This window comes from Filicampus tigris, chromosome 12 (genome assembly GCF_054856515.1).
Source record: "Filicampus tigris isolate MCC_2025a chromosome 12, RoL_Ftig_1.0, whole genome shotgun sequence".
Lineage (NCBI taxonomy): Eukaryota > Metazoa > Chordata > Actinopteri > Syngnathiformes > Syngnathidae > Filicampus > Filicampus tigris.
In genome coordinates this window covers 10,105,001-10,126,215 of record NC_141228.1, presented here as the reverse complement: position 1 = coordinate 10,126,215, position 21,215 = coordinate 10,105,001, and the positions used below count along the sequence as shown (strand labels likewise).

At 39.7% G+C, this 21,215-nt stretch overlaps 1 protein-coding gene across 6 annotated transcripts in view; it reads left to right on the top strand.

Moving 5' to 3' along the window:
- opa1 (OPA1 mitochondrial dynamin like GTPase) overlaps nucleotides 1–20,712 on the top strand; it is a 29,405-nt gene extending 8,693 nt beyond the window's left edge. For 2 of the 6 annotated variants that reach the window (XM_086047530.1, XM_086047533.1), the window contains 25 exons: nucleotides 2,139–2,294; nucleotides 7,832–7,885; nucleotides 8,183–8,287; nucleotides 8,434–8,520; nucleotides 8,755–8,868; nucleotides 9,076–9,156; nucleotides 9,236–9,310; nucleotides 9,413–9,484; nucleotides 9,815–9,914; nucleotides 10,016–10,146; nucleotides 10,319–10,391; nucleotides 10,533–10,605; nucleotides 10,722–10,837; nucleotides 12,576–12,640; nucleotides 12,825–12,901; nucleotides 14,236–14,401; nucleotides 14,998–15,150; nucleotides 15,243–15,351; nucleotides 15,511–15,590; nucleotides 16,612–16,752; nucleotides 16,840–16,956; nucleotides 17,043–17,136; nucleotides 17,318–17,428; nucleotides 18,631–18,704; nucleotides 18,793–20,712. In XM_086047530.1, the coding sequence (XP_085903656.1) occupies nucleotides 2,139–2,294; nucleotides 7,832–7,885; nucleotides 8,183–8,287; nucleotides 8,434–8,520; nucleotides 8,755–8,868; nucleotides 9,076–9,156; nucleotides 9,236–9,310; nucleotides 9,413–9,484; nucleotides 9,815–9,914; nucleotides 10,016–10,146; nucleotides 10,319–10,391; nucleotides 10,533–10,605; nucleotides 10,722–10,837; nucleotides 12,576–12,640; nucleotides 12,825–12,901; nucleotides 14,236–14,401; nucleotides 14,998–15,150; nucleotides 15,243–15,351; nucleotides 15,511–15,590; nucleotides 16,612–16,752; nucleotides 16,840–16,956; nucleotides 17,043–17,136; nucleotides 17,318–17,428; nucleotides 18,631–18,695 (2,415 nt within the window). In that variant the 3' untranslated portion in view covers nucleotides 18,696–18,704; nucleotides 18,793–20,712. Of the gene's footprint in view, nucleotides 1–2,138; nucleotides 2,295–7,831; nucleotides 7,886–8,182; nucleotides 8,288–8,433; nucleotides 8,521–8,754; nucleotides 8,869–9,075; nucleotides 9,157–9,235; nucleotides 9,311–9,412; nucleotides 9,485–9,814; nucleotides 9,915–10,015; nucleotides 10,147–10,318; nucleotides 10,392–10,532; nucleotides 10,606–10,721; nucleotides 10,838–12,575; nucleotides 12,641–12,824; nucleotides 12,902–14,235; nucleotides 14,402–14,997; nucleotides 15,151–15,242; nucleotides 15,352–15,510; nucleotides 15,591–16,611; nucleotides 16,753–16,839; nucleotides 16,957–17,042; nucleotides 17,137–17,317; nucleotides 17,429–18,630; nucleotides 18,714–18,792 lie in introns of all 6 variants that reach the window. The other 4 variants (XM_086047535.1, XM_086047534.1, XM_086047532.1 and 1 more) reach the window with 3 other exon arrangements.
- Nucleotides 20,713–21,215: the final 503 nt, after the last annotated feature.

Sequence of the window (21,215 nt, the reverse complement as noted above, 5' to 3'; positions counted from 1 at the left end):
TTAGCAAGACTTATGGAAGTTAACATGCTTGATTTGCTTTTTGCGGGCCACATACAATGATGCGACGGGCCAGATCTGCTCAATGGACCTTGAGTTTGACACTTGCGGGCTATTGTATCTCTATTGCCCCCTGAGGGTTAAACCTCATATTGCGCCTTTTCAGTCACTGCTGTGACGGGTGACTATGACGCCCCGGGTATCTACTGACTCATGCTGTCTGTGCGGGGCACACCTGGCCCATATACACCCATATTAATTGATGAACAAAGAATTTGGCGCAAGCGACTTTTTTTTTTAAGCACTTCAACATCCTGATGGAGTTTGGCGTTTGAAAGCACCTTGAGTTAGATTTTCAATCATTTGTTTGTATTTGATCTATGTTGGTCGTCAAATACTTTATAATGACTCACTTGTTCTTTGACACAAGCACAGGTCGAAGGGCACCGCTGATGTTTAGAATGACAGGCATTCCCCCTTTTTGTATTGCTGGACTTCATGCATTCAGTCATAAACACAGCATTCTGCTGGTCTACCGCAAAGTATGGTCAGAGGCTGTCTAAACCAAAGCGCGTGTCACACCCGAATTATTTCAGCATGTGAAATAGACACCTACCAGCAAATTAAAAAAAAAATCTGAAATTTAATTTTGTTAGTGGGGTTACTCAGGGATTTTATTTTACGGCAATATCATCTAGTCTTGTCATTGGCTAATATGTGAAAATCAATGTAAAAGAGTATCAGTTCAATATTGGCATTTGGCACATACGATAGCTACCGGTATATAGGGTCCTCGGTTCAGCCGGTCCCAACATTCAAGGTTTTCAACAGCGCGCAATGAACTAGTTTGGGCAGCTGTGGGAGAAGACATTATCATGTAGGACAAAAACGGCATGTTCAGTTACCACAGTATTGACTGTTTATTGTTTTATATCCATAGCCTGGAAGTATTATTATTTTTTTTTTAATACAAATTTACAGTATACTGTAATTATGACATGATTACTGTTTTAGTGTACCTGTAGGTTAGTGATAGACTGTGTTTCGACTTGCGTACATATTCAACTTATGCACCCGCTGGAGAAACAGAACTCTGTTGTCAACCGAGGACCATATGTCATTGTACTCACTGTGCGGCAGTATTTGTTTATACGCACTGTTCATGTCTGGTCATCTTTTCTTCATACCATCTTCTTAGTGCCTTCCCCCCCATGTTCGTTTTATGTATTTGTATGTGAATGGTTGTAAAATATTGCTCTTTTCCCCTGATCACCTTTTTTTCTTCCCATCTGCACTCATCTCCAACGTAACGCATAAACTAGTGTACAGCACAACTCAACATGCAATCCACAAATGTAGTTGGGATGCTTCAAGATATGATGTAATGAGGTCACTGACATTCAATGAAAGGGCTTGACTCGATCATTCAGTTCATACAAACATGCTTGCTTGTATTCTTCTACGTCAACCTCACCCAAGCATACTTGAATAGCCCTTGCTTTTTGCACTAGGGACACAGTCTCACAAAGTTGGAAGCCTATCAGTGTCCAAAAATTTGGATTAATTCATTGAGGCCCCGAGATTTTTGTCCATATTGTGATGATAAATTGATATCATCAGCTCTATTTACAATGTTAAATGTTGCACAATTACTTCATGATGAGGGTGGAGTGATCTATATTTCATGAGCTACGTTCTAGTATCACCACTCCCATACTTCAGTGTTTGGAGCTGTCACCTATTGTTTTTTTCTGTGGAAAATGTGGTTTTAATCTGCAATAATACGTAAGATTTGATGGTATTGAAGCTCGTCTATCGAGATAAGCGATGGTGATAAAGGAGGAAAGAATGATGCCACTTGATGGGAGGTGCTGATTGTGGTACTTATATTAGTCACCTCTCCTGCCGTCAGTTCTGCAAAGTTTGGCCTCATACTTTGTTGTGTTGCACTGATGATGGTGGCAAGATTCCCATAGCTGAATCCTTGACCGAATGATCATTCACAAGCTAGAACACCAACAGTACCAGTGAATGGTGCGCTATTTGTCAGCCCTGTGTTGGGATACAGCAATGGCCTTGTGGGCTGGTTGCTGTTTGTGTTGCTGCTCCTGCCTGAATCTCACTATGACATACCCCGGCAGGGTCTGCTCGGCGAGCTCATTCTTATTCAGCAGCAGATTCAACGGCACGAGGAGGAGGTCCGGCGGGCAGCTGCTGCCAATTATGCGCGCCCCCCACCGCCAGAGCCTGCTCCCACTCCGCCTCCGAACCCCAGCCCCCCTCATCACGCACGCAAGGTGAAGGTCCCACCATGCCTAGAGCCACCCTATCAACCCCCCCAAAAAATTTAAAAACTTCACAGCTAATCTAATCTTGTAACCTATGGCTGATTGCTTCATCGATGGAAAGCATTAAAATTACACCATTAACATGGGATAGATTTACACTGCATGGTTATAGTGACACTATTCTGTTTTTCTTTTTGGGTGTGCTTAAGCATAAAGAGAAAATTGCATATCTTCAGATGAGAATCAGGCTTTTTACCAAAAATGCATGAAAATACAATGCATATTGGATATCTCTCAATGTGGGTACATCATAAAGGCGCAGCTTGACATTGGAATATAACCCTCGTTACTTCCAAAACAATGCTAATAAACACTTTAAAGTACACACACTGGACATTTAATTAAATGTGGTCTAAATATGTTTCATTAGAGTTGGGTCGATTGTTAAATAAACAGCATAATCGTAGATAGTGACATGCCGAGGAATGCAAAGGTTACACCCTCATTTACCAACCGAAAACAAAATACAATGATTTGCAAATCCTTTTCAACCTGTATTCAGTTGAATACACTATAAATACAAGATATGAAATGTTCAAATTACGAACATTTTCAAATATTCACTTATTTTGACTTTGATGCCTGCAACACTCCATAAAACCTGAGACAGGCACGTTTTCCACTGTATTATTTCACCTTTGCTTTTGCCAGCACTTATTAATAAGCGTTTGGGAAAAGGGGACACTAATTGATTATGCTTTGTAGTTGGAATTCTTTTCCATTGTTGTATTTTGCACTTCATAATGTGCCACACATTGTCAATGGGGCAGAGGTGTGGAATGCTGGCAGGCCAGTCAAGTACTCACACTCTTTTACTATGAAACCACGCTGTTGTAGCACATGCCAAAAGTGGCTTGGCATTGTCCCGCTGGAATAAGCTGAAAGTCCCTGGAAAGAAACATTCTTTGGATGGCATTTGTAGTTCCAAAACCTGCATGTACCTTTCAGCATTAATGGTGCCTTGTCAGATATACTCAGGCCATGGGCACTAACACATCCCCATAACCATGACAGATGCTGGCTTTAGAACTTTGTCCTGATACCGGTAATCCATATCGTCGCTGTCATGTGAAAAACACTTATCTTCATTTTTTTCATTTTCTTATTTTTACATGAATGGTGTTTTCCCGTTACAGACATCGCAATAATGTAAAAATTAAAAAAGTTTCCAAAATTGGAGATAAGTGCTTTTCACAGGACAGCTCCTTTTCTTGTTCATCCCAGAGGACAGGAAATCCACTATTTTAAAAACATTTATGAAATATGGACTCATCAGACCACAGCCCACTTTTCCATTGTGCTTCAGTCCAAGTTGCATTTATAGATGTAGCGACAAACTGAAGTGTTGCTGAGTCCAAAGCAATATCAATAACCCAATGATGATGGGTTTTTCTTTAATGGAGTGCCGCCTGGACATTGAAGCTTACGGGCATTCAATGATGGTTTTTGGCCTTGCCACTTCCGTGCAGAGATTTGTCCAGATTCTGTGAATCTTTTGATGATACTATGGACCGTGGATGATGGAATCGCAAAATTCCTTGCAACTGTACAATGACAAATGTTCTTAAACTGTGGGATAATTTTCTCACACAGCTGTTGACAAAGTGGTGAATCTCATCCCATACTTTCTTGTGAACAACTGAGCCTTTTGGGGATGCTCCATTCTCTACCTTTCCCAGTCTTTTGTTTAGTACCTTCTGCCAACTTTTTGGGAATGTGTTGCAGGCATCGAAATGAGAGAATATTTTCCCCAAAATCCAACAACAATAATATTCATCAGTTTGAACATTAAATATCTTGTCTGTGTGGTGTATTCAATTGAATATAAGTTGAAAAGGATTTGCAAACCATGGTACTCTGTTTTTACTTATATTTTACACATCGTCCCAACTTCATTGGAATTGAGATTTGTTGAACCTCTGCTAATTATACTCCATGGTATTTGCATCGACTTTTTAGGAAAATAAAAGAAACATCTAGTTTGCATAATATTTGAAACACACTGTACTTCACTGCCAAGCGTTGATGCTTGCACAGTTATTTATATGCAGTTTGGGCATCTGCGCATGCAGGTTGTTGTGTGTTCTGTGAATGTACACTGCAATATTGGATATGTGTTACTTGAAATGTATGTGGCAATAGATGTATAAATCTGATATACATTTGGTTTTCAGATTGAAAGATGAGTATGAAACAAAAGTTCCAGCTTTTATTTCATGGTACTTACATCTAGATTTGTTAAACAACTCAGGTCAGAGTACCTAAGGGTATCAACAGCAGTTGACGACAGAAACATTGTGAGCGCTGTGAAGAAACACCCAAAGACAACATTGTCATCACCGCCAACCTCCACAGGGTAGCAATGAAGGTATCACAATTCACTGTTCGAAGAAGACTTATAGAGAAATAAACAGGCCCTACCGGACTTTAACCCAATAGAGTATTTCACCTCCTGAAGATGAGAATGAAGGGAGAAACCCCCAGAAAAAAATAAAGAACTTAAGGGGCTCCAGTTGAGGAGGCTTGATGCACTTATTGCAAGTAAGTGTTATGTCACCAAATATAAAATGTTATTCACTTAAAGTTAATTTAATAGTCTGTTCCAATACTTTTGCTCACTTGAAAAGTCGCTGGCTTCAAACAAAAAGGTGTTCTTTTCCTGAGTTCTTTAACACCATGAAATAAAAGCTGGATTTGTGAACCTTTCTCTCATATTCATGTTTTGATCTGAAGCCCAAATGACTTAAGTATACGTACAAAAAGAAAACAAAAAAAAAGGATATGCAGGTTTTGCTGGGGGTCTTTAGCCATTAAATCGTAATTGGGCATTTGGAGCTAAAGTTCAAATCCAGACAAGATTTTTAGTAAACCAGTATTGTAGTTGATCTGTAACCAAACCCAACATTGCATTGTATTGCCACACCCCAGAAAACCTTTTACATACGGTGGTACCTCTACTTACGAAACGCCTCAACAGGAAAGTATTGCCTCCTGTTACGAAAGAAATTTCAGGATACGAAAAGTAAAAGCTACTCGCAGTATGGGCTGCTACTCACAGCTCCAGAGTTTCGTGAACGCAACATACTCATAGCTGATCTGCCATTGGCTAGCCTAGCATCTTCCTGGCATCCCATTGGCTAAGAGGAACCTCTTCCGAATGTGTCTAGAATAGACAGGTAGATAGATATATATGTGATAGTTATGCCAATGCAGCGTCCTCGTCATTCGCCCCTCGGGCCATGAGGTGTTCCGATAGTTTCACGTGAATTAGAAACGAGGAAAAGAAAAAAAGGAGAAAATTCTTTTTTTTCCCCATACATACAAAGCAAGAGATAATAGAAAAGTATGAAAAAGGGATGCATTTGGTTGATATTGCCAAAGAATATGACCATAATGTATCGACAGTCGCTACGTGATTAAATCAGTTCGTTACAAAATGCCAGGCAAAAACCACTACTGAGAGAGAACATGAACCAAAGAGAGAAAAAAGCGATGAGGATAGCAATTAAAAGGTAAACGACCATCATTTTTATTCTTTAATCTGTTCTTTGTTTTTTACATTATGCACATTTCTCATTTAGCGTGAAATAATCTAATTGTAACATGTATTTGTTACATGTTTTGATGCATTTTTACGCTTTATAAAACCTTTATGTCTGAATATTGGGGGGGCTTGGAACGGATTCGGGCATTTACATGGAAAACGCGTCTCTACTTACAAAATTTTCTACTTAAGAAATTTCTTCCAGAACCAATTAATTTTGTAAGTAGAAGTACCACTGAATAAACTGTCCGACCACAAGACTACTTATATTTGAACTCTCATGCTAAATTTAAATGAGATCCAGAATTTTAGAAACACCTTTCAGTTGATGTAGTGCCCTAAATTCTTCTAAAAGTTAAGTTAGCTCGTATCATTACAAGTTTAAGTGGTCAGTTAGTATCAAGTTGAAGTGGAAGTGCTTTCTTTTGCAGCAAATGCGTACATGCAACAATTCTCATTTATATATTTAATTGCTTTGCATTATTTTCTACAAATAAAATCCACACTATTAGTTAATCCCCTACAATGAATGCCCATTCGCCCTTCACCTATATATTGTCTGGCTACAAATTGCTGTGCAAGTAGCTTGATGGCAGGCCACACATGGACCTTCATTGTCTGGTCCCAGATGCCACTCACTGTGCACAATCACGCTCCTTTGTCTGTATGGGAGCATGTGGCAAAGAATGGAAAGCCTCTGCATGGTGTGAGCTGTACTTTTTGAAACGTCTGTGGTGCAGTTCGGGAGTGTGCAGGATTATCGCTTATAAATCCAATTAGTTCTTATTTATTAACATTCCAACAATCTAACACTGTGCATTTCATCAAGACTTTACAGACTTTTGATCGCTTGTTTGTCTTAACACTCTTCCTATCAAATCCCATTTATTCCTGTGAGCCGTCTCCCCTGTGTTATTGGTGATCATTTAAACAAATCTGCTGCACATGTACAAATATGTCTGGGATTTGAATGCGCAATCACTCTTAACCCATTAAGGCCTAAAGCGCCTTTCTCAACAGCTCCCCAAAACCTAAGGTCGCCTTTGGAATTACCCTTGAAAACCTGAAGTTCTCCCATAAATTCAACACTTACAAAATGATTAATATCTCAGCCCCTGTAGCAGACAGAAACATAATTCCAAAATAATTAAAGAGCTTGGACGTGGCTTTCACACAAGCAGAATTTATTATTTACTGTTTCAATCGAAGATGTAAAAATAACGTGTCAGTGCAAGAGAAGCACTATTTTAATTTAAAAAAAAAAGTGGTAATTACCATCCTCTATTCTGTTACAAAGACGTCAATATCGTAATTGTCGACAAACCTTATCATATCACGTTCGACTGGTTCCACTAGTCTTGCACGTCGTCTATATATCACTGCCGTTACTTACTTTAATCCGAGTTCCTGGCGAGTGACGGCGTCCGCCATTAGCCTACCTACGGCTCGAAAAAATTCCACGACATCCTCCGCGGTCTCGCGGCACGTCACGTGTATATTCTGATGCATTAAGTCGGCTAAGAGAAGGAGAATTGGATTAAAAAAGGACAGTGACGTATCCGCTCTCCCGGTTTGAAAGGTAGAGAGACGCAACAGCGCTCCCGGCTCTAGTGGTAGAAACGCGGTTATGCGCTCCCGGGCTTAATGGGTTAAATTTGCCTGTAAAGGATTTTGTGATCTCTGATGCAATATAAGAGTTTGTCATTTGGTGCAGAATAAGGACTGTTTGCCTAATTTTTTTTCCCCTCCGACTGTCTCTTTATTCTTTATATACTTAAATTATTCTTATCACGATATGCATGCAACACGTGATTGTTGTGGGAAATGATCTGATTTCATGCTTGTGCACATTTGAAGGCCCAAAGTCCTGCAGCAAAGAAGCATTAATTCAATGTTTTTTTTTTTATTGGTCCTTGTGTTTTTCCTCTGCTTTCATTTTTAGTCCACAGATAAAGAAAAGATAGATCAGCTCCAAGAGGACCTGCTTCGTACCCAGGTAGACACACACTTAAACATAGAATACACTATTTCAGGTTTGAGTGTGATTCTGTGGTCCTGAATTATTTACAGTTATTTGAATTGCTAAATAGTTCTTGGTTTTTTGTGTATTGCTCATGCTTTATGAGAAAAGTAATACATTTCAACTGACTCACTCTGATTGGGATGATTATAAAGTGACGAAATTCTGTAGAACATAATACTTTTGGCTACAATTGTGTATATTAAAAAAAAAAAGTATCTGCTTAGCGAGGGACCTGGCTGACACTTGCCGTTTCCTGTCGTCTGCTCATAGCTTAAGTATCAACGCATGCTGGAGAGGCTGGAGAAAGAGAACAAGGAATTGAGGAAAGTGGTTCTGCAAAAAGACGATAAAGGGATTCACCAAAGGAAAGTGAAGGTTGGTTGCACCAGAAACACACCGCTTGAAATACAGCAATTTTATGAAATATTTTCCATCGTTTCCAAAACCGAAGAATGGACAATTGTTACTAGACCAAAAACAACATGTAATACAAAGTATTTCTCACCTTGTCATTTTTGTAGAAATCCCTTATTGATCTGTATTCTGAAGTTTTGGACATTCTGTCTGACTATGACGCCAACTACAACACACAGGATCATTTACCCAGGGTAAGTAGCATTCATTGGTAAACTGCATGACTGATTGAGTGAATATTGGCTGATCAGTTGTTGTAGTTTCTTTGAGATTCATAGTTGTGACTCACAACTTGTGAGTCTGAATAATATTTGTGTGCAATTGGAAAAAAAAATTATTTTATTTTCAAAATCAGTCAATCTAGCTTTTTGTATTATCCTAACCCGGAGTGCATCCTATTTCCTCCCCCACCGTTACTGTCCTTGAAGGTGGTTGTGGTGGGCGATCAGAGTGCTGGCAAGACAAGTGTGCTGGAGATGATCGCACAGGCCAGGATTTTTCCCAGAGGCTCTGGAGAGATGATGACACGTTCTCCTGTTAAGGTACACGGGACCAGAGTGATTGGGGTTGAGATTTTATTTTTTTCGTAAATAAATGGACAAAAGGACAAAGATATATATCCCAGAAATGTATTAATGACATATCAATGCAATTACAATGATATAATCTGGGAATAGGAGTATATTCATAAAACGAAGTGTGCAATACCATCATTTTGATAGATTTCAGAGTATGTTTTCTTTCTCCAGGTGACACTCAGTGAAGGCCCCCACCACGTGGCTTTGTTCAAGGACAGCGGCCGTGAGTTTGACCTGACAAAGGAGGAAGATGTAAGACACAAACCTGCTTTTTCTGTCCGTCTGGCACAAATATACACAGAAACTAACCTTTCTTTTTTGTGCTGTGCAGTTGGCTGCTCTGAGGCATGAAATTGAGCTGAGGATGAGAAAGAGTGTGAAAGAAGGGCAAACTGTCAGCTGCGAGGTTTGTACGTTAGTTTCCCATTTGAATTGAAAGTATGGATTGTTGATTTAACATCTGAATTTGTTGATTCATGGTGAATTTGATTGTATATTTAATTGACAGACAATATCCTTGAGTGTCAAAGGCCCAGGAATCCAGAGAATGGTCCTTGTTGATTTACCAGGTGTCATCAGTGTAAGTAAAGCTGTCTGCCGTCTTTATTATCCACACATCAATTTTCTGTACCACTTCTCCTCAATACGGTTTTGAATGAGCCGGCGTCTATCCCAGCTGACTTTAAGCACGAGGCTCGGTGCATCCTGGACTAGTCACCAGCCAATCACAGACCTCATAGACATCCATTCATACTCAGTCATGTTTGCTACTTTTGCTTCCAATTACAGAGATTTTTTTAATGTGGTCTATATCTCATTTTAATCGTTTATTAAACAACTCATGAACTTGATTTAAGTACTGTCTTTTCATTATTTTTATTTTTATTTTTTTTTTACATGTTCTTCCCAGACGGTAACGACAGGCATGGCGTCAGACACGAAGGAGACCATCTTCAGTATTAGCAAGGCCTACATGCAGAACCCCAATGCAATCATTCTTTGCATTCAAGGTGAGCTGTGATCTTGCATCACCAATCAAAATGACTATATTGAAGCAGCAGGTAACAGTGAGTAGCATCGTAAATCTTATTGCAAATCTGTCTCCATCCAGACGGCAGCGTAGATGCAGAACGGAGCATTGTAACTGACCTGGTTAGTCAAATGGACCCCCACGGGAAAAGGACCATCTTTGTGTTGACCAAAGTGGACTTGGCCGAGAAGAACCTGGCCAGCCCGAGTAGAGTAAGATTGCCTACAAGTCATTTGAAATATATTTGGGGGAGAACAGAAATATCTGGTCTGGAAATAGAAGCTATAAATTGCTCCTCCACTAGAGGGCACACATCCCTAATTTAATCTGATGCTCATAGATTGCTGTAGCAGGGCATAAATTAACAACTATTTATTATTTCAGATCCAACAGATAGTTGAGGGCAAGCTGTTTCCCATGAAGGCTTTGGGATACTTTGCTGTTGTGACAGGAAAAGGTAATAATATCAATCAACTGATTTTGTCATTTTGTCAATCAGATGTTCTTTTTCCTTGATTTTGTTTTGAGTTATTTTGTGATTGAATTTAGTATTACTCCAGAAATGACTGAATTTCCCCCGCTGCCGGTCCATGTATAGGAAGCAGTGGTGAGAGCATTGACTCGATTAAGGACTATGAGGAGGACTTCTTCCAAAACTCCAGATTATTGCGGTGAGCGCAAACAATGCAATGATTCCTTGCATTTATACATTAGTTAGAAGGTTAAATGAAATGTTTCATGGCATTCATTAGTGTTGCAGTGACCATCAATTGTCCTATGTCACTAGGGACGGCATGTTGAAGGCCCACCAGGTGACCACAAAGAACTTGAGTCTGGCTGTCTCAGATTGCTTCTGGAAAATGGTCAGAGAGTCTGTGGAGCAGCAAGCTGATGTCTTTAAAGGTAGGAACTCTGTCACTGTGTTTTTGTCATTTACTTTCCTATGTACGGTACTTAAATGAGTTGGCTCTTTAGGTCAAGATTTAGCTGTCGACTGGCACCTCATAATGACAAAAGTATACATATTCTTACTAGAGAAGTCAGATGCTTTGAAAGAGGAGTAAAAGAGTCCATCCACGTGAAGGTGGAAAGACCAACACTAAACAGGGGGTGCCTGTTTAGATACCCATCCCTCACTGCCGTCCATTCATCCAGTCCAAAGAAACTCATTGATTTTTGTCACCAACAAATTGACAGTCCACATTCACGGTAGCTCCATTACCTTTTTACCTCTAAACAGCCGACGACAGAAAGAGGCCACCCTGCAGGGCAACTTAACGACTGTCGTTTTGTATGCCGTCAAATGATATAATTTGTGGTTTTGGGGCTTGCCTCCAATTTGGAGCTTAAAATACTGTACACCAATTCAGGCTGGTGCAGTCCTAACCAAGCCTTGTTGCATGAACCTGTGAATGTTGATGAAGCCTTCTTGGATGAGAGGCCAGGCATCTTCTAAGACAACCAGAACAGTCCAGTTGTTATTGATTCAATGCCCTGAAAATGTAATGACCTGGATAGTGAGAATATTCACAAGCATTTGTGTGCAGCACCAGAGATCCCAACCAGACAGTAGTTATTTGATTTATGACATTCATTTAACCTCTGGGGATTTGCACATTTTTAGTTTACTCTTCTCATATTTAATGGATCAATGCTGTTTGCTAAGACAACAAAGACACTTCCTCGAAATGTTTTAAATTGTATATTTCTTAAATTGTGGCCTTCGCTCCAAGAGACTCCCTGCTCAAAGTATCCACGGGATGAGCACAAAACATTTTTCTGAGAATATATTTGTACAAATAAATCGGTAACCAGAATAAATGCCAACCGACCCAAGTACCGTATGCGCTGCAGTAAATAAATGCCTCCAGCCACAATCTGAGTAAATACAGTGATTTGGGGTTAGCAGTTACACGGTTAGTACATGTAAATGTATATTTATAAAAAGTAATTAAGTAAAAACTCAGAAATGTTAATTAATTCATCCTCAATAGTTTTTACTGACACACTGATTAACATCAGCTCACTGTTCATTAAGGTATTTTTAATCCATTGGTTTTGACAGTGCTAGTCAGACTTCATCTCTCAACTGAACAACAGGTGCTTCTACCCGTCCATATTTCCCTTTCCATCCCACTTGATTGGCCATACATTTCCTATCCTGCCAATTTCCCCACATTAGCTATGCCCTCCTGCAGCAATTAGTTGAGACAATCACAGGCTAAGAGAACCAAAGATTTATGGCCGTGCTCCTGCAGTTCCCGTAGGCCTATTGTTTGCTTTATCGATCCACTGCTCATCAAATCACACTCAGCCGGTCTCTGTCCCTGTTCAGAGCCACTGTGGCACCACAACCCAGCAATTAGCCCAATCTCCACTTTGTAGTAAAGTGTGTAAGTCATCACCTGATTGTAGTCTTAACTGGTACCATTAGCAGCAGTCTAGGAGTCGGTATTACATCATATGCGTGAAACACACAAGGTCATGTCAAATCTGTGCTGTCCTTGCTTGTTGATTTACAACTACTTCATGTAAATCTAAATACCTCAAAATTTCAACCTTGATCACCATCCAGTCAGGAACGTTTGTAAAATTACACCTTGATAAGTTTACACTTCCTTACATTTTTGTTTTTTTCTAGCATCCCGCTTCAACCTGGAGACAGAGTGGAAAAACAACTACCCTCGTTTGAGAGAACTGGACCGGGTAAGAAAAAAACACATTGTACCTCTTAAATAGTACAACATATTCCCTTGAAACACAACTTGTTGACACGAGAGCACGAAAAAGAAACAGCCACTCTGGTATGAACTGCCTCATCACTTTAATGGATAAACTGAATGGATTTCTTATCTGATATTGGACTCATTATGCTGATGTCTTTTTTCAGAATGAACTCTATGAAAAAGCAAAGAATGAAATCTTGGATGAAGTCATCAGTTTGAGTCAAGTGACCCCACAGCACTGGTAAGATAATTTAATATTACAACAAAAAAAAAAATATTTTGCAACTTAACTGAGTTAGACAACTTTTTTTCCAGCCTTGGTGACAATCCATAGTTTGAGGTCAGTGGGAGTAAAAACTGACTGGACAAAGTATTCTGATTATGAGAAATGTAGAGATTAAAGACCCTGTATGGTGAATTAAGAGATTTGTTTCTGGATTCTTTTACTTGTGTTGTATACTGAAGACATTTGGGTATCAGTTCAAAAGATGAATATAAGACAAAGGTTCAATATTCCAACTTTTATTTCATGGTATTTAGATCTCGAAGTGTTAACCAACTCAGGACAGAGCACTTTTTGTTTGAAGCCTCCCATTTTCCAAGTGAGCAAAAGTTTGGAACGTGACTGAAGGGTGTTTCTCGTTGCTCAGGTATTGCCTTTTGGATTGATTGTTTAAACATTACATGCAATGACTCGATGAGATGTATTCTAGCCACCACCAGCTTTAATAAGCAGACATATTTTCACAGCTTAAACGTGTCTTATGTGTAGGCAGAAGAAAGATGCTAGACAAAGTAACCTCCATTTTTTCCATCTCGTACGATTGATGATTGATTGCTATTTTATTTGGCAGTTGTTGGGTTTTTTTCTCCAAAGATGCTCTGGACAATTGGAATATGCACCATGGAATTAATAGAAATGGTGCCTCCACTCAATAAGAGGGAAACTAATTTAAATCTATGTAAGGAGGGATTGAATGGATAGGGAACTGTGTATACTGGTTTGTTGAGCCCAGTATGCTTGCCATCATTTCTTTGCAATCAATATTCTTGATGAATGGTCCATGGACATGAACAGTGGTGGCCTGGTTATCCAACCCGCGGCGGTATTGAAGACCATGCTTATTGACAGTGCGAATGGCAATCCAGGAAAAAAAGGGAAGAATATTGAAATATGAGCATCCGTTTATGATAAATGGGCGTCATAGCTCTGGTTTGGTCCCATGGGGACATGGTGCACAAGTCATGTTGCTATTGCTCCATTGTCAGCTTGCCATGAGGTGATACAGTGGGGAGACTTAACCGTTAACAGTGTCATAATGAAACTGTATTGGACTCTACAGTCAAGTGCAATCACACCTCTACACTTGAAAGTGAGTCCGCAGAAAGTATTTGACGCTTCTTTTCTCGCAGACACTTCTTTGGCCAATTACTCTTGTTTACAAATAGCCTTGGTTCAGCATCCGCATGCCATGACTGCTTTTGTAACAACCGAATACCACAACTCATAACTGAATGCTGAATGCGTATGTTGAGTCACTTGAAGTTGGCATGTTTCTCTTTATACCGTAACAGGGAAGCCATCCTGCAGAAGAAGCTGTGGGAGCGCGTTTCCACACATGTGATCGAGAACATCTACCTACCTGCTGCACAAACAATGGACTCGGGGACCTTTAACACCACTGTAGACATTAAACTGAAGCAGTGGACTGACAAGCAGCTTCCACACAAAGCCCTTGAGGTAAAAGATTTTAAGCTGTCGATCCATTCATTGAGCCATGCTTGGATACTTGTGTACAGTATAATGCAAATTTTAAAAGTAATCGATGATTGAGTGGTTGGCATATGGATTTTAATTTGAATTGTGTAAAAATGTGTTCTAATGGGCCGTCTCTCTGTGGGCGGGTAACATGGCTCACACGAATGCACGAATAGATGTCCTTTAATGCCTCTCATGGGACTAATACAGTATATAGGGGTGCATTATACATTATACAATTTGGTTCGATTCAGTGGGATTACGATTCGATATGGTACCACTCATTTCGAGAGGGTATGATGCAATTTGTTAATTGTCATTTTATAATAGGAATGAACTTGTCAGTTGGTTCCTGCAAAGCTATATCCTGCCAATTATTTACGATTCGATACATATCTTGATATATTTCAAAGTGGAACTATTCGCTTCGATTCGACTCGCACCTTTCAAATCAAAACCGATTTCCAATTCATATTGTTTTTTGTTGGATCACTAAAATCTGTCTATTAAAGCAAACTACCTCATCACAACGTCCTCATTTTTTCAGCCTCAATTAACGACGCTGATCTTGTTTTTAGGTTGCTTGGGAGACGCTGCAGGAGGAATTTGCTCGCTTCATGGCTGAGTACAGAGGCAAAGACCAGGATGACATTTTTGACAAGCTGAAGGAGGCCGTGAAGGACGAGAGCATCAAGAGGCACAAGTGGAACGAGAGGGCCATGGACAGCCTGGTAAAAACGCTTTCAACATATTCAGGCTAACTGAATGCAAGGTCGTTTATGTCATCTGGCGTTTGTAATGTTCTTGCGTTGTGTGTCATCAGCGGGTGATCCAGCACAATGCCCTAGAAGACCGTTCCATCACGGACAAGCCTCAGTGGGATGCAGCAATTCAATTCATGGAACAAACCTTGCAGTCACGCCTCAATGACAGTATGTGCTGTGCTTCGTGTTGGAAGCTCTATTCCATTAACCATGTGACAAGTTGACCGCCTTTGTGGAATGCTATGCAGACACTGGATGAATTGGACTAGTTTGTACCAAAAACATATGTGATTTAATCTTCCTTGTTATTGTTTTTGTATTTTGCAGCTGAAGCTGTAATCAAAGACATGGTGGGTCCAGACTGGAAGGAGAGGTGGATGAACTGGAAGAATCGAACACCAGATCAGGTAGCTCAGTTTTATAGATACCTAGGCCTATCAGAATAAGTACTGTCTTCTTTTCGTAAGCCTTTTCCCGCTAAACTGCAAGGACAGTTGGATTACTATATCGATTTTTCGTTCGATAACTAAATGGGGCACGCTATTTTTTTTCCAGACTTGATAAATTGTCATTTCGATGCGTGTTTGTTTACATGCATCATCAACATTTTGTCGCCCTTCTTTCCCACCTCACACACACATGCGGTGCGAACAGCGTTGAAGCAGAGTGAGAGAGAACGAATTTGCGTACTTGCAGCTGCGTTTTCCGAAGGCTGTAGTTGTACAATTACAGAAATTTGAGGGGCATAAATGGTTTCCAACGCCTAATGCTACAGTGCCGTTGTGGGAACATTTTGTATTGAGGCCAGTTAAATGTGGAGTGGCCGCTAACATAAGTGAGCCGGTATAACGCATTTGTATGAAGTCGCAACACAACAAACCACAAAATCCTTTTACACCATCCCGCTCAATTAATTCAACTGGTTACAAAAAACACGGCGGGATATGGAGGGCCGTCTATTTCCAGACGGCTTGCCAGTTACAAAGTATAATACCTCAGAGGTAGCGTTACATGCTTAGTTTATAGCGAAAGAGATGCAGAAGTTCAGCACTGCTGGGAAAGTAGCATTTAAAGAAATGCCACAGACTTTTGAATACAATAATGGTCTGTCTTGACTTAAAAAAAATAAATAAATAAATAAAATTCCCCATTTTTGTACACAGGTGAAAGAGGACATTTTGGTGTTACTCTGCGACGACAGATATGTTATATGTTGTTAATATTTAAATGCAATTTTTGTGAACAGTCTGAGTCTGTGTTATTTCATTTATTAAAAAAAAAAAATTACTGATCTATATTTCAATGCCTATGTTAAATATTCTTATGGATTAAAAGTTAATTGAAATAAAACAGCAACAATCGTATAATTGTCATGATAGTTTCTGAGACTATATTTTTTATGCTTAACCCATATCACTCACTTTGCAGCATATCCGGAATGAAACAAAAACAGAGCTTGAGCGCTTGCTGAAGTTGCACGATGAGCACACGGCTTACCTGGCCAACGACGAGGTCACCACAGTCCGGAAGAACCTGGAGGGACGAGCGGTGGAAGTAGACCCAGTGCTTGTGAGCCCACGATGCTGACTTTTTATTGTACTTGAATAATTGTTCAATCGTGTGATCCACTGAGTAACGCCTTGGTTTTCACTCCAGATCAAAGACACATGGCATCAGCTATATCGACGACACTTTTTGCAAAAAGCTCTGTCCCACTGTAACCTCTGCAAAAGGGGCTTCTACTACTACCAGAGGCACTTTGTTGACTCTGAGGTAAAAGAAGAGAAGACATGTTTTCAGGTTGTCATTATCACCTTCAGTTTAGCTGCATTCTAAGTGGCTGTTGCGCGTTTCCCCAGTTGGAGTGCAACGACGTCGTTCTGTTCTGGAGAATTCAGAGGATGCTGGTCATCACAGCCAACACATTACGACAGCAGCTCACCAACACTGAAGGTAAAGACCAATCTATAAAATCTGGATATTGGGCTCCATTCCATGCCCGCTGTTTTTACTCTTCAATTAGTCTTTGATTTGAAATGATTGACACAATACATAAGATATTAGCGATGATAATATGTACGTATGTATTATGGGTGTGTCTAGTACTTCTTTGCTCAATACTTACTCTCCTCAGTGCGCCGACTGGAGAAAAACGTAAAGGAGGTGCTGGAGGACTTCGGAGAGGATATGGAGAAGAAATCTCACCTCATCACTGGCCGCCGAGTCCAACTTGCCGAGGATCTCAGTAAGACATCATTTGAATTCGTTTATCCACTTTTTGGAAGGGTGTACCATTGCAACAAATACAGAAGTTGTCCAAGTGGCCAATAGATGGCATCAATGTTTAAGGAAGCAGCGAGTTTGAAGATACTCAGCTAATGTGCAAGATGATTTCACTGCAAATCCTCACAAGATGTCACTATTATACAGAGTCTGTGTAACACCTTTATCGTCAGCCACATCAGAACAGGTTAAACTTTGAAGCCTGAGCTGGGGGCTTTCCGGTGTTTTGATGATCCCGCAGCCGGCAGCCTACTTTCTTTACACCTCCTAAAGTCCTTTTCATCCCTGTGGACAGATGTTGGAAATCCAGATTGAGTTATACGGTCCCACTCGGATCACTCTGTCGCACTTGAGCCGAGCCCGCGGAGGTCCGCGTGCCGCTGAGGCGGCGCTCAAGTCATGTTTCATTCTCGCCCGCACCTGCTCCTTTGACTTATCAGCGTGCCCCCACACAGGCTCCCTTAATGCCTCCATTAGGTGTCGTAATCCCACTTTAATGCCCTGCCACCTTGTCTGAGTGTGTTAACAGACAATTAAAGGTTGGGATTTTGAATTTTCTTCCACCTGGTGAGAAGAAGAAAAGGCTTTCCATCTGCAGGAGTGTTTACATGATGTCATTTGTGTTATGTTGTTCATTCCGTGTTGATGACAATACTGATTAGGAACCTGCAAACAGGCCTCGAAATGACACAATTGTGAATGCTGACTTTGAAAATGGTGGGCGTGCATGCGTGTTTTGTTTGAGCATTCACATCACAGCCAAAACAATAATGGAGGAACACAGCTGTAGTGTAAGTAGCATCTATATTTATAATGACTCTTGTGACGTCGTCTTACTTATAGTATGTGCTACATCAAGCTCGCTCCTAACTCGTTTTTGGCTCACAACACAAAATAAGAAAAAAATTGAACAAGAGATAGCTCTTAACTCAAAAAGTTGCGTAAATTGCGGCACTCTTATGTCAAAGTATCACTTTACACAACATTCGTCTCTACATGAGTCATAACTTAACACTATTTTGGGGACTCGTCCTGCTTTTGAAAAGAGATCTATTCCTGATGGTACAAATTGACCCGCCCTTTAAAGCGGATTGGTGATTTTTCTCAATCTGTGACTGTTGACTGTGTCTCTAAGCGAAATGTGATTTTTGTGATTCTTTGCAGAAAAAGTTCGCGAGATCCAGGAGAAACTTGAGGCCTTCATAGAAGCACTACACAAGGAGAAATGAAAGACACAGGTTGTGTAGGTTGGTCGATATAAAACCAAATGTTTCATTTTAATTTTGATTGTCTCATGTTTCTTTATTCCGCCACTCTGCTTCACAGAACTGTTCAGAATTAAAGGCAATGTTTCGCTCAGAGAAAAAAAGAAATGCACTGATTAATAGAATTTGACCGTCATGGACTGCTGGATTTCGCAAACGTCACCCACAGCCCACTCATCTGCTTTTAATACTCACACCTTTGCTCCTTGACCTCCTCGGACATTGATGGAAAGATGGACCTTAAAAGAAGGAAGATTTGTCAGAAGACTTTCTCTTGGGATGTATTTTTCTTTTTCTTTTTTGGGGGGGAGCTGTCCAGGTCAAGAGTTGGACAGGACCTCCCATAGTTAAATCTGGAGGAAGACAACAAACCAAGCCAAAACAGAAGAAGGCTGCATGGTTGTGGCTCTTTGCCCCTTTTGAACATTCATTTTGTTTAGTTGCACTAAAGATCCAAAGTATTTGTGCTGTCCCTTCAAGCTTTGCATCACATTGGATCCCCATGTATCATAATGGCACCATTTGGACAGAGTCAATTGTGGCCCTGGACACATTATTATTTAAAGAATCATTTCATGCTGGACTGGAATTTAAGAAAGCACTTGTTGATTATATCCCCAAAGTCCATACAAATATCCTCATGTTCCATTTTCTGTTCATCTGTGTGTGCGAATGTGTTCCTGTGTGTGCATGTCTTTGCCACATCATGTTTTCATCATTTTCACCTTTCACAGCTGAGTACGTGTTCCAAAAGATTTTACTAAAATAGTTCACTTTATTTAAATGTGTAAATATCATTGGTGGAAAAAAAAAATAAAACTTTAGCATGTCTGTGTGTAATTTGGACAAATAGTGAACAAAGAGTATTGTAATAAAACTAATAGATTAAGAGGAAAATCTTTCTGCTTTACTTTGACCACAGCAATGGGTACACCTGACTATTTAGCATCAATACAAATACTGTGTTGTTGTTTTGATTGGTATTAATTTCACATGATTATTATATTAAAGTATCTATCGATCTGGTTGTAGTCGGCCGCGGTCGAGAAGTGCACTGAATTGTACCCAAAGCTGTTTCTAATATTTTGCTATTCATCAACCACAATAGTAAACATGTTTCTTTCTTCCTCACGTCACCTCGATTTGGACCGCTCTTGACTCCTGCCCATGTAACAATCATTATTCGTACTTTGAGAATTTAACTGAAAGGGTGTGCTGACAGATTGCGTGTACCCCAATAATTATGTACTGTATGACGGTGTATATGGCTACAACTGCAAAATAGGCTGTTTTCTCAAACAGGTACAGTGATGTTAAATTAGCGACGCTCATGTCACAGCATCATACATATGAGGACAAGCGCACTTGTCCGAAACACAATCAGTGTGATGGTTGCAAAATAATCTTTTATGTTGAAAGTCGTGTTTGCATGGTGTGACCCATTATTTGTTCTTTATTTATTACATTTGTGTTAAAAGGAAAGAATAAATTGTCAAATGAAAATGATTCTTTTCACGACTTCCCAACTTCTCAATGAGCGTTAGTTCACAGAAAAAGGTCGTTCAACAACAAGATTATATTTTCATTTATGTATAGTTAGAATTCCGACATTCTAAGTCGTAAAAATGATTAAAAAATAAATATATAAATAAATAAACAATGTTGCTCTGCTGAAGTTTAGAGTATTTCATTTAAAAAAAATATTTGCAAATGTTCCTCAGGGAAATATTTAAAGTTAAATGTTGCCAATGTTAATTTGAATAAGCATCTAAAGGGTTAGGGGAAAATGTGATAATACAGTGGCTCACGAAAGTATTCGGCCTCCTTGAACTTTTGGACCTTTTGCCATATTTCAGGCTTCAAATATAAAGATATTAAATTGGATTCTTTTGTGTGTGTGTGTGTGTGTGAAATAATCATGACTTTGAACGAGATTCATACGATATTTTCAACCTGTTTTAGAAATAAAAATCTGAAATGTTGGGCGTGCAAAATTATTGGGCACCCCTGAGTGACTGACTTTGTGAAAACGACCTTTTGCTGCAATTACAGCTGCAAGTATTTTGTCGTATGTATATCTATTTTTTTTTACCCATTCTTCCTTCCAAAAAACAACTCGTGCTCAGTAAGTTTAGATGGAGAGTTTTTGGAAAGAGAGTTTTCAAATCTTTCCACAAATTCTCAATTGGATTCAGGTCTGGACTTTTGACTTCTGACTGACTGACTGCTGAAGAAAAGCAGCGCCAGACCATGTTTAACAGTGGGCAATGTGTGTTCAGTGTGATCTCAAGTGTTACTTTTACATGAGTTGAAAATCAATTTATAATTATCAACCGATTAATTGATCAATTATTACTAATACAAATACATCAGACACCATAAGAAACTACAACAATACCAAGTCTCATACTGAGTCAAAAGCCATTGAATAAAAATGTGTGTGTTAAAAATGTTCAGACAGGGCTTGCCTAACATTTAACGGTT